Source organism: Hemitrygon akajei, chromosome 31 (genome assembly GCF_048418815.1).
Source record: "Hemitrygon akajei chromosome 31, sHemAka1.3, whole genome shotgun sequence".
NCBI classification, from domain to species: Eukaryota; Metazoa; Chordata; class Chondrichthyes; order Myliobatiformes; family Dasyatidae; genus Hemitrygon; species Hemitrygon akajei.
This window is the reverse complement of record NC_133154.1, coordinates 17558368-17570593: the sequence shown is the minus strand read 5'-3', so window position 1 is coordinate 17570593 and position 12226 is coordinate 17558368. Positions and strand designations below refer to the sequence as shown.

The following is a 12226-nucleotide window of genomic DNA, read 5'->3' as shown; positions in this document are numbered from 1 at the left end:
TTGGCATAAAAAAAATTGTATTAATGTAGTCATCATGACCTTCTTTGGACATTGTTTCTCAGTGTCTGGTTGTATCAGGATTTAGTTCTGTGGCACCGACCTTGACCCAGGTCACCATTTGCAGGCCGAAGCAGTGTGTGGTATAATTGATGGGAGGGAACAGGTGTTGGGGGGAAAAAAGCGATGGGGATTTTGCGTGTATAATTACTCTCCCACCAAACCCACACTCTTGTGTTCACTTCCATTTGGGAAGGCGGATGGATAGTTAAAGATCAAAAAAAAAAAAAAGTTGATGATTTAGCAAAGTGGTGAATCTTTTCCGGCATTATGCAGAAATAGATCCCACTTGTAGCCCATGGGGAAATCTTTTTGACAAAATTGCTAGAGCTCTTTGAGGATATAACAAGCAGAATGTTAAAAAAGGCAATGTTTTTGGATTTCCAGAAGGCATTCTTGTGTGCTGCATTAAAAATTAATATACAAATTAAAAGCTACTGGCATTGACAGTAATATATTAGCATGAGAGAAGAATTGGCAAACGGACTAGTTGAGATAAATGGGTCATTTCATGTCAGCAAACGGGTGTCACAGTGAACTGTGCCGGGGCCTCAACTGTTTATATTAATGACTTTGATGAGGGACCCAGTTCACTGTAGCCAAACTCACTGATGCTGCAAAGATGGGAAAGCAAGTAATGAAGACAGGGCTTATCTTAAGAAGAAAGGTTGAGCCAGTTTTCATATTTGCTATGACATAGACTTAATGAATGACTCTTTTGTCTGCTCACAGAGCAATCAAACACACACTCACTCACTCACTCCCTGTAACTTTTCTTGCACATTCCCATCAACTTCCTTAGATTCTACTACTCACCCACCCAACAGGGTCAACTTTTGTTTGGTGTCCAATTAGCATACCAGTATTTGTGATGTACGAGGAACCAGGAGCCACACAGTCACTGGCTCTGCAAACTCCACACAGACTACACTGGAAATTGAGTTTGAATCTGGGCTGCTGGAACTGAGGCAGCAGGTCTGCGCTGCCTGGACTATGCCATACCATGGGGTTTGGAAGAATGAGGGCAGTTAATTGAAATGAGAATCTCAGAGGGGGATTGACACGACAGGTGCTGAATGGATGTTTCCACTTAAAGACCTCTCAGTTTTCATGAATAATGGGCCATCCACTAAGATGGAGAAAAGGAATTTATTTTCTAAGGGTTGTGACTCTTTGGACTTCTACCTGGGAGAGATGTGAAGGCCATGTCATTTATCATCTTCAAGGCTGAGACAGATATTTGGTGTATTGGGAAACTGGGACAGTGAAACAGAAACTAAGATAGGGATGATTGTAAAAGAGAGATGTAGCATGGAAGCGGACGTTTCACCTCAAGTCCCTGGCAACCATCAGTACTAATCCTCCCTTGATCCCATTAATATTCTCTACATCCCCATCAGCTGGCCCAATAGTACCACTTGCTTGTACAGTAGGTGCAACTTTGTGATTAATTAACCTTCCAGATACCACCTTTGAGATGTGTGGGAGGCAGGCATCAACCTACACAGTCGCAGGGAGAACATGAAAACTTCACGCAGGCAGCGTCCAAAGCCAGGATTGAACTTGGGTCTCAGGCATTGCGAACCAGTGACTTGTTTAACTGTGCTGCTACCAACTGACTATTTCTGTTACCAGCTGCGACTTGACTAGTCATAGAGCCTAGTCCAATTTACCTTCAATTAATGCTGTATTGATGAAATTGCAGTGAAGATTTAAAGGGCCATATTGACATCTCATTTGTTATGTTGCTCTGTTAGAGTGAGTTGTGGGAAGTGTAGTGGTCACATTACTGGACATAGACACCACACTGGAGAGATGACCGGTTCTTTGAGCTCTGTGCTGGGAGAAACTGCTCAATGCTGAGTCACCAGGTGGAAGAAGGCCAAATGAACCACACCTTAAATTCCCTGGCACAGGAAGGGTGAGGAGGCTGCTCGCTCACAGACATGATTTAGGCCTGCAGTTGTCATGGCAACAGCTGCACTGACACCAAAGGTTTTGGAGGGAGTGTGTTCACTGCCGGTCCCAGGGGAAGGCAGTTTGTGGTATGTCTCATTGCATAGCTCTTGGCTTTTGCCATTGCTCTGGGCAAGACCTAAGCTGTGCAGCCAGCCTTATATATATAAACAGTTCTGCTCTCGTGCTGATGTGATGGTTGAGAGAAAGAAGGGAGGCTTTTGGACTCTCTTCTGGGTTTTGTTGCCATAGTGATATGGTGGTCAGATTCAGTTTTGCCCTTCTCTCCTCTTTGAAAATGTCATTTCGGAGCTGTGAGTCCAGTCTTCTGGGTTGTTTTTCCTGGCTATTTCTGGAGCGTAGACCCAGTGAGCTCCTTCATTGCAGGCAGCTGTTAGATCATGGAGGGGCCTGACTGGGGCAGACTCTGAGTTGCAGTTTGTTTTACTTCCTTTGTGTGAACAGACCAGGACTGCAGCAAGGTTTAACCCTGGTTGTATTTCCTACTCAGTGAACACTAGGTGCTGCAGCCTGCTGTATCTGGCAGTTTACATGGAAGCTCTCTTTAATTGGACCCACAAACTCTGTTTTAAAACTTCCTTTTTTTTTATTTAAAGGGCTCTCAAACACAACTGTAGGTTGAAAGCTGTGTCAGCTGCAGTGGTAACTTGATCATTCTGGTATGACACTGAATCATTCACATGAGGATAATCTCGGATTAAATCCCTGGTTTGATTTGAATTTGCTGCTCTTGTACAAGGATTGCAGCCTGGATGTGAGAGCCTCCATGCTGGTGGTATAAAGAGGAAAAGTCACCCAGGGTCTGCCTCCTGGTTGTTGTTTGCTGACCTTGTTGAGTAGGCAACTGACCAGGGCAGTTGCTTCCATTTGCCTGTCACTTTAATTTTCCATCCCATTTCCACTCTGACCTCTGTCTTCAGATTCATACATTCCTCCAACAATGTCCAACCTATGCTTGAGAAACAGCAGCTCATCTTCTGTTTGGACACGTTGCGGTCCACTGCACTCAATACTGAATTCAGCAATTTCAAGTAATCACCTTCTTTTTCCCTCCACAAATGTGGCTATACCTCTTTGTTTCTATTTTTTTCCCTCGGTCTCTTAACTGCTGGCTGTTAAAGTAGTTGTTACCTTGACAACTTGGGTCTGCACCCTATCAGAGATTTTCCCTCTGTTCTCTCCACCCCTCCCCCCTGCAACTTGAAACAGGCTTGTTTTCTCACTTTTCCAGTTCTGCTGAAGGGTCCTTGACCTGAAACAGTGATTCTGCTTCTTTCCCCAGGACACTGCCTGACCTGCTGAGTGCTTGCAGCATTTTCTGCTTTTGTTTAAGCTATAAGAGTCAGGGTAGCTCCTTTAACTCATCCTTTCATGACAGAACACGAGGATGGTTCAGGTCATTCAGCCCCTCTGCCATTTAATTAAATTGTGACGGATGTGTATCTGAAGTCCACTTACCTGTTTTTGTTCCATTCCCTGTAATGCAAGCCAACAACAAAACAATCACTTTGCTTTGGAAACAGCAGTTGTCCGTCCACCTCCATAATTGCCAAGGGTCCATCCCTCAGGTAATTCTCCCTTCCTACAGCCATATGGAAAGGGTGCATTTGATTCATCTTAATTCACCATCAGTTCTTACTATCGTTTTAGTGACTCCATAATTCTTAAGAATGGAATAAAAAAATCAGTTTCACATCCTTGCAATTTCTTTTTTTCCTTTTTTTGGAAAAAAAAATCATTGATAAAATAAAATTTTTTGCTGATTAAAATCATTGAAATGTTCTGCACATCGTGTCTGTACTGGCCTGTTAGCTGTTAATGCTGCGATACCTGGAAGTCTGTGAAAGTTTTAAAGTCTTTATCGAATTCCCTCTTAAAGATTACTGAAGCCACCAGCCAATCAGGCAGTGATTTCCAAATCCTAATCCCTCACTGTACGAAGATTTTCCTTATGTTACTTTTGGTTCTTGAGCCAGTCAGGTTAACTCGGTGTCCTCTTTTTTTTTCGACTGTTCAACTACTGGAATTGATTTAACTTTATTTCCTCTACCCTCTCTGCTTTAAGAACAAACCCTTGTTTTTCAGCTTGTTCACATAACTAATCCCTCATCTTGCCCTCGCCCTTGTGCTTTAGTGGGAGGACAGGTTTATGCAGGTTGGATAGCGGGAGTGCAGGAACTGTCAAACTGATGTGGAGTTCTTGGTATTTGTTAAAATAATTTATCCTTGAGATGTGGGCCTTATTGGTAAGGTCGATATTTTGTCCATTACAGCATCCTGCAAGTTTGATATTTCAGTGTCTTACAAAGCCCACTGTGGGCTTTCAGCTTCAGTTGCACTGGAACACAGGAATTTATCACATGGGAAGGATTGCTTCCCTTAAAAATTATTGAGCTTGGTGGGTTTTTATAACAATCCAAAGGCATCTGCTCATTTTTACTGTTGCTAGGTTGTTATTTACAGATTTAAAATACAGTGGATTCTGGTTAATTGGGACATAACGGGACCAGTACATTTTGGCCCAATTAAGCGACTGCCCCAATTAGCCAAAGTTTCATGGAAATAGTTATTAAGGTATAAAAAAGAAAAACTACCGTTTAATCAGTAACAAATTATGTATTTAAGCGAAATGCTGAATAAATTAGAATACTACCAGAACTACTACAGTACTATAAAACTGCATTAGTCCCCAGTAGTAATGTCAGAAGAATTCATCCAGTGTACGCTGATATTTTCTTTTGATTGACAGTAAATGAACAAAATCTGTGCAGACACCGAGTGCGGATAATGGACTGCCCATCGATTAGCGGTTTTGGCGGTTGCATCCCCAAATCTTCATTTTAATTGTAACATTCAAGATGATTGTCGATACCTTCAAATTCTTCATAGTTCCTAACTTGAAGCAGTAAAATTGTTTCATTTTCACTCCCGGCTGTTTCTGGCATCTCCAAGCCTGAATGCTTGAAATCGTACTGAGCAAAACAGTTGTGAATTGTCTTACTGTTTATACTTGCCAACTATCAGTGACAAAATTCACTGCTTTTGGGATATAAACATGCAATTTGTATTTAAAAACTGTTCATTCTAAGCACAATGTAGTGTCTTAACGGCCACACAATGTGCACACGACTGATGCTAGTTAGAAAATGTTCAAGAGTAGTCGCTTGCCCCAATTAAGTGGCATAGTGTCCCAATATAATCAAAGGGAATCCGGGCTATTTTCTTGCATTGTTTTTGTTCTTTAAGAATTACCCCTCAGAATGACTGCTTTGATTAACTGATGGCCAAATTAACCAGAATCCACTGTGTGATACAATTTCTTAAACTGTGTGTTTTAGTTTGAGCTAAAATTCTTGAATTGCTGATACAAACCCTCTAAACACCTTAGCCCTGTGGGTAACATACCCCCGAGTCAGAAGGCAGTAAGTTATGGGGACCATTCCAGAGCTTTGATGTAAGTGTGCAAAACTGTGGAATGGAAATCTAAAATAGATAATAAATTCAGTTGGAAATTGTAGAGAAAAAATACTTTTATCCAGTAAGTTGTAAGAATGTGAAGCTTGCCACAATACTGAAAAGGTTGAGGCCCACAACAGAGAAAGGAACCTGGATTCCTCGAAGAATGGAATAAAAAATGTTGGAAATGTTGAAGGCAGTATTTGTCAGGAAAGGTAACAATTGCAGGAAGGTTTACAGCATGGAAGGATCTGTGCAACAAATCGTGTTCATGCCAGCTTTATACATGAGCAGCCTAGGCGGTTGCAATCCACTGTTCACTCCCCATTATCTAATGCCTTTTACAGTGATTGAGGCTGCTTCTGCTACCACCCTGCTGGTTTAGTCAGGACCCTAAAATTTGTCTTCATTCAGCTTTTGTTCTTTTATTTTAAGACCTTAACCTTTTTCTTTAGTGTGGTACCCTGTCCTGGACACAGTAATACAGTGCTGGCAGAACAACTAGTCTACCATCAGAATTAGAGAATGTGAAACACGCAGAAAAAGAGTTAGACAGCTTCCAGTCTCCTGATTTGAGTTTATCAATTTCAGATTATCTACGTGCTGGTACCACTTACACCTCTTGCCCATCCCCATTTCTTCATTTAATTGACCCTTCCTTTCTCAGTGTCTCTCTTTCTAACCTCAACCTGGACCTTCCCTTTTATTCTTTTCTCTCTTCAACATCCATTTTTGCCCACTATCTTGATCAGTTAGAAAGATGGGCTGAGAAATGGCAAATGGATTTCAACTTGGATAAGTGTGAGATAATGATTTTTGGACTTTCAAACCAAGGTAGGACCTATACAGTGAAGGCAAGGCACTGATGAACTGTACGCTGATCCCGCTGATCGACAACACTCATCAGAAGTCCAATGCACTTTGCCAAGGATGTACTCCCACAGTTTCCAGGGTGGTAAAGAAAGCATTTAGCATGCTCACCTTCATCATTCAGGGCATTGAATTTAGGAGTAGACATATTAAGCTGCTGTTATACAAGTCAATGGTGGGAACGCTTTTGGAGTATTGCATACAGTTTAGGTCACACTGTATGGGAAAGACATTGTCAAGCAGGACAGGGTGCAGAAGAAATTTATAAGGATATTGACTAAAGTAAAAGGCCTGAGTGATAGGGAGAGGTTGTCCATACTGGATGTTAAGTCCCTGGTGCAGGAGAGTGAGAAGTGACTGTCTAAAAGTTTATAAATCATGAGGGGTATGGATAAAGTGGGTAATCATAGTTTTTTCTCCCCAATGGTTGGGGAGTCCAAAATTAGGATAAGAGAGAAAAGATCCAAGAGACCTGAGAGGGAGCAACTGTACACAGTTGGTAGTGAATATGTTAAGCAGATGGTACAATTGCAGCATTTAACAGGCATTTGGATAGAAATTGTGGAGGGGAAAGGCTTGGAGGATTCTGATCCAAACGCAGGCAATTGAGGCTAGCAGGAAGGATGTGGTGGTTGGCATGGACCAGTTGGGTTGAGGGGCTGTTTTCCATGCTGGATTACTCTAACGACTCCCCAAGTTTCTTGGCATCCTAAAGACTTAGAAGATCTAACATTTTCCCATTCTGATTACCTGAAAAGTTGTTTTCATTCTCTCAGAAGTGATCTGCTCTGCTAACTATTTTCACCATTTTCCACTTTGTTTGGGATTTCTGTACTTGCTGTATTTTGTAACAAAGAATAAAATGATGTGCTGTAGGATGGAAGGGGGGGAGGAATAACAGACAAAAACGTATTTGGCTGAGTGGTTCACGAACACAGGTACCAGAGGCTGCTGAGAAGCCCCTTGACAATTTTCACTGCATTAAACCCACAATTCAAATACCAATTATTGTTACAAACATAGGCTCTGGTGCTGTGTTAATTATCTGTTCTGCTTCCAGCCTTTGTAGATTTTGAGCTATTCGTTGTTTGTCTCTGCAGCTCCAGCATATTTCCAGATGTGCAAGCAAGTGTTCCTAGGAAGAGACACAAGAGCTTGTATTCTAGCTGGTAAAGTTCCAGACCATCAGACAGACAGCCCTATTACAATGGGTGCCTCGTGGCAAGTCTGAAGATACAAGAGTGAAGGAATGGAATTGAATGGTGAGTGCTGATTTCCCATGAGGCATACGTAAATGACAAGAAGACAGGAAAATGAGGTTGAGAGGGATAGTAAATCAGCCTTGATGGGATGGCAGAGCAGACTTGTTGGGCCAAATGGCCTGATTCTTCTCCTGTGTTTTGTGGTCTAACCTATTTAGCTTGGTAGAAAGGTTCCTGTATAAACCAGGGCTTGACTCTCTGTGAACTTGGGTTTCTCGTTTCTGAGAGGGGTTAAACTAGATTTTCAAGTTGTCAATAAATTTGATAGGGTAAATTACAAACAAAAGGCATTTGGCAAGGGAGAGGGAAAAAGCTTTCAGCTGCATCTAGAGAATTGACATTTTAGGTCGATGACTGTTTTAATGAAGGGAGATTGGAAATGTTAACTCTTTATTAGAGGGGCCCCCAACCTTGGGTCCATGGACCCCTTGCTTAATGGCACTGGTCCATGGGATAAAAAATGTTAGGAGCCCTTGCTCTAGTGAACGCCATCTTTCCTGCTGAGTATTTGCTGTTTTTTTTTCTCAGAATTTCAAAATCTGCAGTATTTTGCTCCTGGGCTCCCTTTTTAAGGAGCTTCCTGAGAAAGGAAGATAAAGTATAACCCACAGTTAGAGCAGAATAGCACAGAATAACACAGGAGTCTGGGTCGAGGTCAGTGCAGTCATGCTACATTCCCAAGGGGAAGATTAGTCGGTCCTCGTTAATTACAAAAAGCTGACACTGGATATCTGGAGGGAATGCTGGGAATAGCATTGTGCGAAGGGATGGTTTTATTTTCATTGTAGAAATGAATGTGGTGAGATTTGAGGTTAAAGGGTGTCGATAAAAGTATTTAAGGAAATACTGGTTCCATTACCTGGTGAGCCAGTTACCATGGGAACCAGATTTAAGATGTTTGATAACAGAATCTGAAAGTGAAAGGTAGAATGTTGAGTACTGAGTTGCGCTCAGGTGCATTCTACCTGAAAAGCAGATTCCATAGTGAGACCAATCATTTAGCACCATAACAGGGCTGGCACAGTCAAACAATGGACAATGTGGCCTTCCATGCCACATGGTTTTGTTACTAAATTGTTCAGAATCAGGTTTAATATCACCAACATAGATCATGAAATTTGTTGTCTTTGTGGCAGCAGAGCAGTACAATACATTATAGGAAAAAAACACCTGAATTACAGTAAGTATGTATGTGTGTGTGTGTATATATATATATATATATTAAAATATTTAAATTAAATAAGTAGTGCAAAAATAGAAATAAGAAAAGTAGTGAGGTAGTGTTCATGGGTTCAGTGTCCATTCAGAAATCAGCCAACAGAGGGGAAGAAGCTGTTCCTGAATTGTTGAATATATACTTTCAGGCTTCTGTACCTACTTTCTGATGGTAGCAATGAGAATAAGGCATGACCTGGGCACTGAGTGTCCTTAACGATGGATGCTGCCTTTTTGAGGCACCGCTCCTTATAGATGTCTTGGATACTACAGAGGCTAGTACCCATGACAGAGGTGATTTGTTTACAACTCTCAGCAGCTTATTTTGCTCCTGTGCAGTACCCACCCCTCGTATCAGATGGTGATGCAGCCGATTAGAACGCTCTCCACAGTACATCAGTAGAAATTTGCAAGTGTCTTAGGTAACATACTAAATCTCAAACTATTAATGAAATATAGCCACTGTCGTGCCTTCTTTGAGGTTGCATCGATATATTGGGTCCAGGTTAGATCCTTGGAGATATTGATACCCAGGAACTTGAAATCTCTCACTCTTTCCACTTCAGATCCCTCTGCGAGGATTGGTGCATGTTCCCTCATCTTACCCTTTCTGAACTCCTAAAGATCTGAAGTGTACCCAAAGTTATTGAAGGTTCTATGGGAAGCAGCCATTTTGGGATATGTTGTGACAACCGGTTTCATGGATGTAGAGTGAGAATCAGGTTTATTATTAATAAACAAGAAAATTTGCAGATGCTAGAAATCAAAGTAACACATACAAAATGCTGGAGGAACTCAGCAGGCCAGGCAGCATCTACGGAAAAAAGTCATCACTATTATTACTTGGGTATGATGTCAAGATGTGTCATACAGTGTGGGAATTATGGGTAGTAGGGGTTTTACTAGAATAGAGTACAGTTCCAAGGCACAATGCAGTTCAGACGTGAACTCATTTTACAAAACTTCCTCAACAAACACGGCCATAGCAGAAGACAGCAAACCTCAAGAGTGTGAGATCACCGTGCTCTGGCCAAACCAAAAAAATCCAAACAATATAAAGACAACTGCTGTGTGCCAGTGAATTGGTATTGAAGAGGTTGCTATTATTAAATAACAGAGTGTGATTCTGTCCTCCGTGATACTAGTAGTCACCTGAACAGTTGATACTAACGTGGGTAATATTTTTAGGTTGGGCATGAAGGAATTTACAGCTGAGGCAGGCAAGGGGTGTTAAGTAGAAACCAGCTAATGGCATGACAGTACATCCTGGTGGTATAATGTGAAATCTGAAAGATTCCAGAATCAGTGGAGCATAAATATCTGGAGAAACCCAGCAAAATGAAAGTTGGGGAGATGAACATTTGTAAACTGTCAAAGCATTGGCAGATTGGGTGCTGAGATAGGGCACAAGCTTGGATGCTACAGGGAAGTCGGTAGGGAAATGGAACTGATGCATTGGAAGGTCAAAAGCTATTTTATAAGAAAATAACACATGACGGGTTCCAAGCTGGGAATTAAAATATGTCTGCAGAGAATTGCCTGAATGAGACAGAGCAGCATATGAATAAATCGGCAGGAACGATGAAAAGTATGTAACAAATGTTGGGAGTGAGGTGGGGGGATCCTTAGTGTCAGGGTGAGTGCCTTCTCCTGTATGAATGGGCTTTGGATTGGGGAGGATTGGACAGAAGAGTAAAGCAGAAAGCATCTATTGAGGAATACAAATGCTGTTCCTCCAGTCAGCGAATGGTTCAAGCTTGATGTGTTCTGGCAAGTGTGAGTATACTGTACGTTCTTCCTGTTCCAGAATATGTAATGCTCAGCCTTTGAGTGTAACTTCTGATATGTTTGAGTTTATCTTCTATCCGAGCAAAAATTGCAAGGCTCTGGAAAATCACTCTCAGCCTTGTGCTTCTCCTCTGTTCTTTACCTGTCCCCATGAACCCCACCTCTCCATCTGGATACCTCTGTACTTGGGCAGGGACTTTGAGTGTTGGGAGACAACATTAGCTGGATCTGACTTGGCTTCTATCTAGACCCACTCAGAGCGCGCTCAATTGCAGGAGTCCCTATAATGTTGAGCTCCTATTCCCTGATAGCCTTTCAGACATAAGCACCATTTCAGCCTTTTTTATTCCAAAATGTGCTTTGTCTGTAGTTTATGCAGTAAAAGCAATTGGGATGTGTTTTACTCTATGATTATGGTATCATCAATTCAATACTCCCTCTAAAAAGAACATTTGAGCTGTAGTTTATTTCAGGGTGATATGGGGCAGGGATAAGGATATTAGCAAAAGAAGCAGGAATACAGATACATCTGCTTCACCTTTCATTAGGATTATGGCTGGTCTTTTACTATTGTATAATTTCCCCACACTAATCCATAAACCTTGATTATTTTAATATGTATAAATCTATTAATTTTCACAGCCCTCTAGGTTGACACTTGCAAAAATCTTGTCCTGTATCTATCCCGAATGCCCAGCCTCTTACCTTGAGGATCTTTCCTAGTTTTTGACACCAGCCTGGAGAAATTTCACTGCTCCTTACATCTCCCTTGGTCCCTTTAAGAATTTTAGAACATAGGAAAGTACAGCACAGGAACAGGCCATTCGCCCACTGTGTTGTGCTGTACCAGCTAAAAAGCAAATCAAAAACATCCAACAATAATCCCTCCTACTCTCACAATGTCCATTTCCCTCCACCGTCCTTATGTCTATGTGCCTACCCAAACTTCTCTTTAAAAACCTCCTGATGTATTTGTCTCTACCATGATACCAGGCAGCGCATTCCAGGCATCCACCACTCTCAAAGTAAAAAAACTTAACCTGCCTTGAACCTACCCCTTCTTGCCTTCATTGCGTGCCCTCTAGTATTAGGCTTTTCAGCTCTGAGAAACAGATAGTCCCCGTTTACTCTATGCCTCTCATAATCTTATAAACTTATCTCAGAGCTTCCCCTCAGCCTCCGACGCTCCAGAGAAACAACTGAAGTTTGTCCACCCTCTCATAATGGCACATGCCCTCTAAACCAGACAGCATGCTCTTCTGCACCCTCTCCAAAGCCTCAACAAAAATTGTGACAAAAGCTCTTGACTTTTGAACTCATTGCCTCGATATTTGTATGTCTTAATGAACTCATTCTTATTCCATAAATCTTCCTAGGGTATAGATCCAGTTCTTTTCAATCACTTGCTGTACGATAAACTACCCATTTCAGGAATCAGTCTGGTGAAACTTTGTTCCACTCTTATCATAAGCATATCCTTACCCTGAGTAAGGAGAGCAGACTGATACACAGTGTGCTAGAGGATTTTGGTAGAAAGCACTGTTTGTCTTCTAATTACTTGTTGTGTCTGTATGTTAAACAAGGGCATACACACGTCCCTC

The 12226-nt window shown here is 41.7% G+C and overlaps 1 protein-coding gene across 4 annotated transcripts in view; it reads left to right on the top strand.

Annotated features, from left to right (window-relative positions):
• tcf20 (transcription factor 20) overlaps positions 1-12226 on the top strand; it is a 66744-nt gene that overhangs the window by 19486 nt on the left and 35032 nt on the right. For all 4 annotated transcript variants that reach the window (XR_012096867.1, XM_073033565.1, XM_073033563.1 and 1 more), the window contains one exon: positions 7461-7622. Coding sequence is in view for 3 of the 4 variants with exons in the window: in XM_073033565.1 (XP_072889666.1) it covers positions 7610-7622 (13 nt within the window). In the remaining variant the exon portion in view is untranslated. The remainder of the gene's footprint in view (positions 1-7460; positions 7623-12226) is intronic.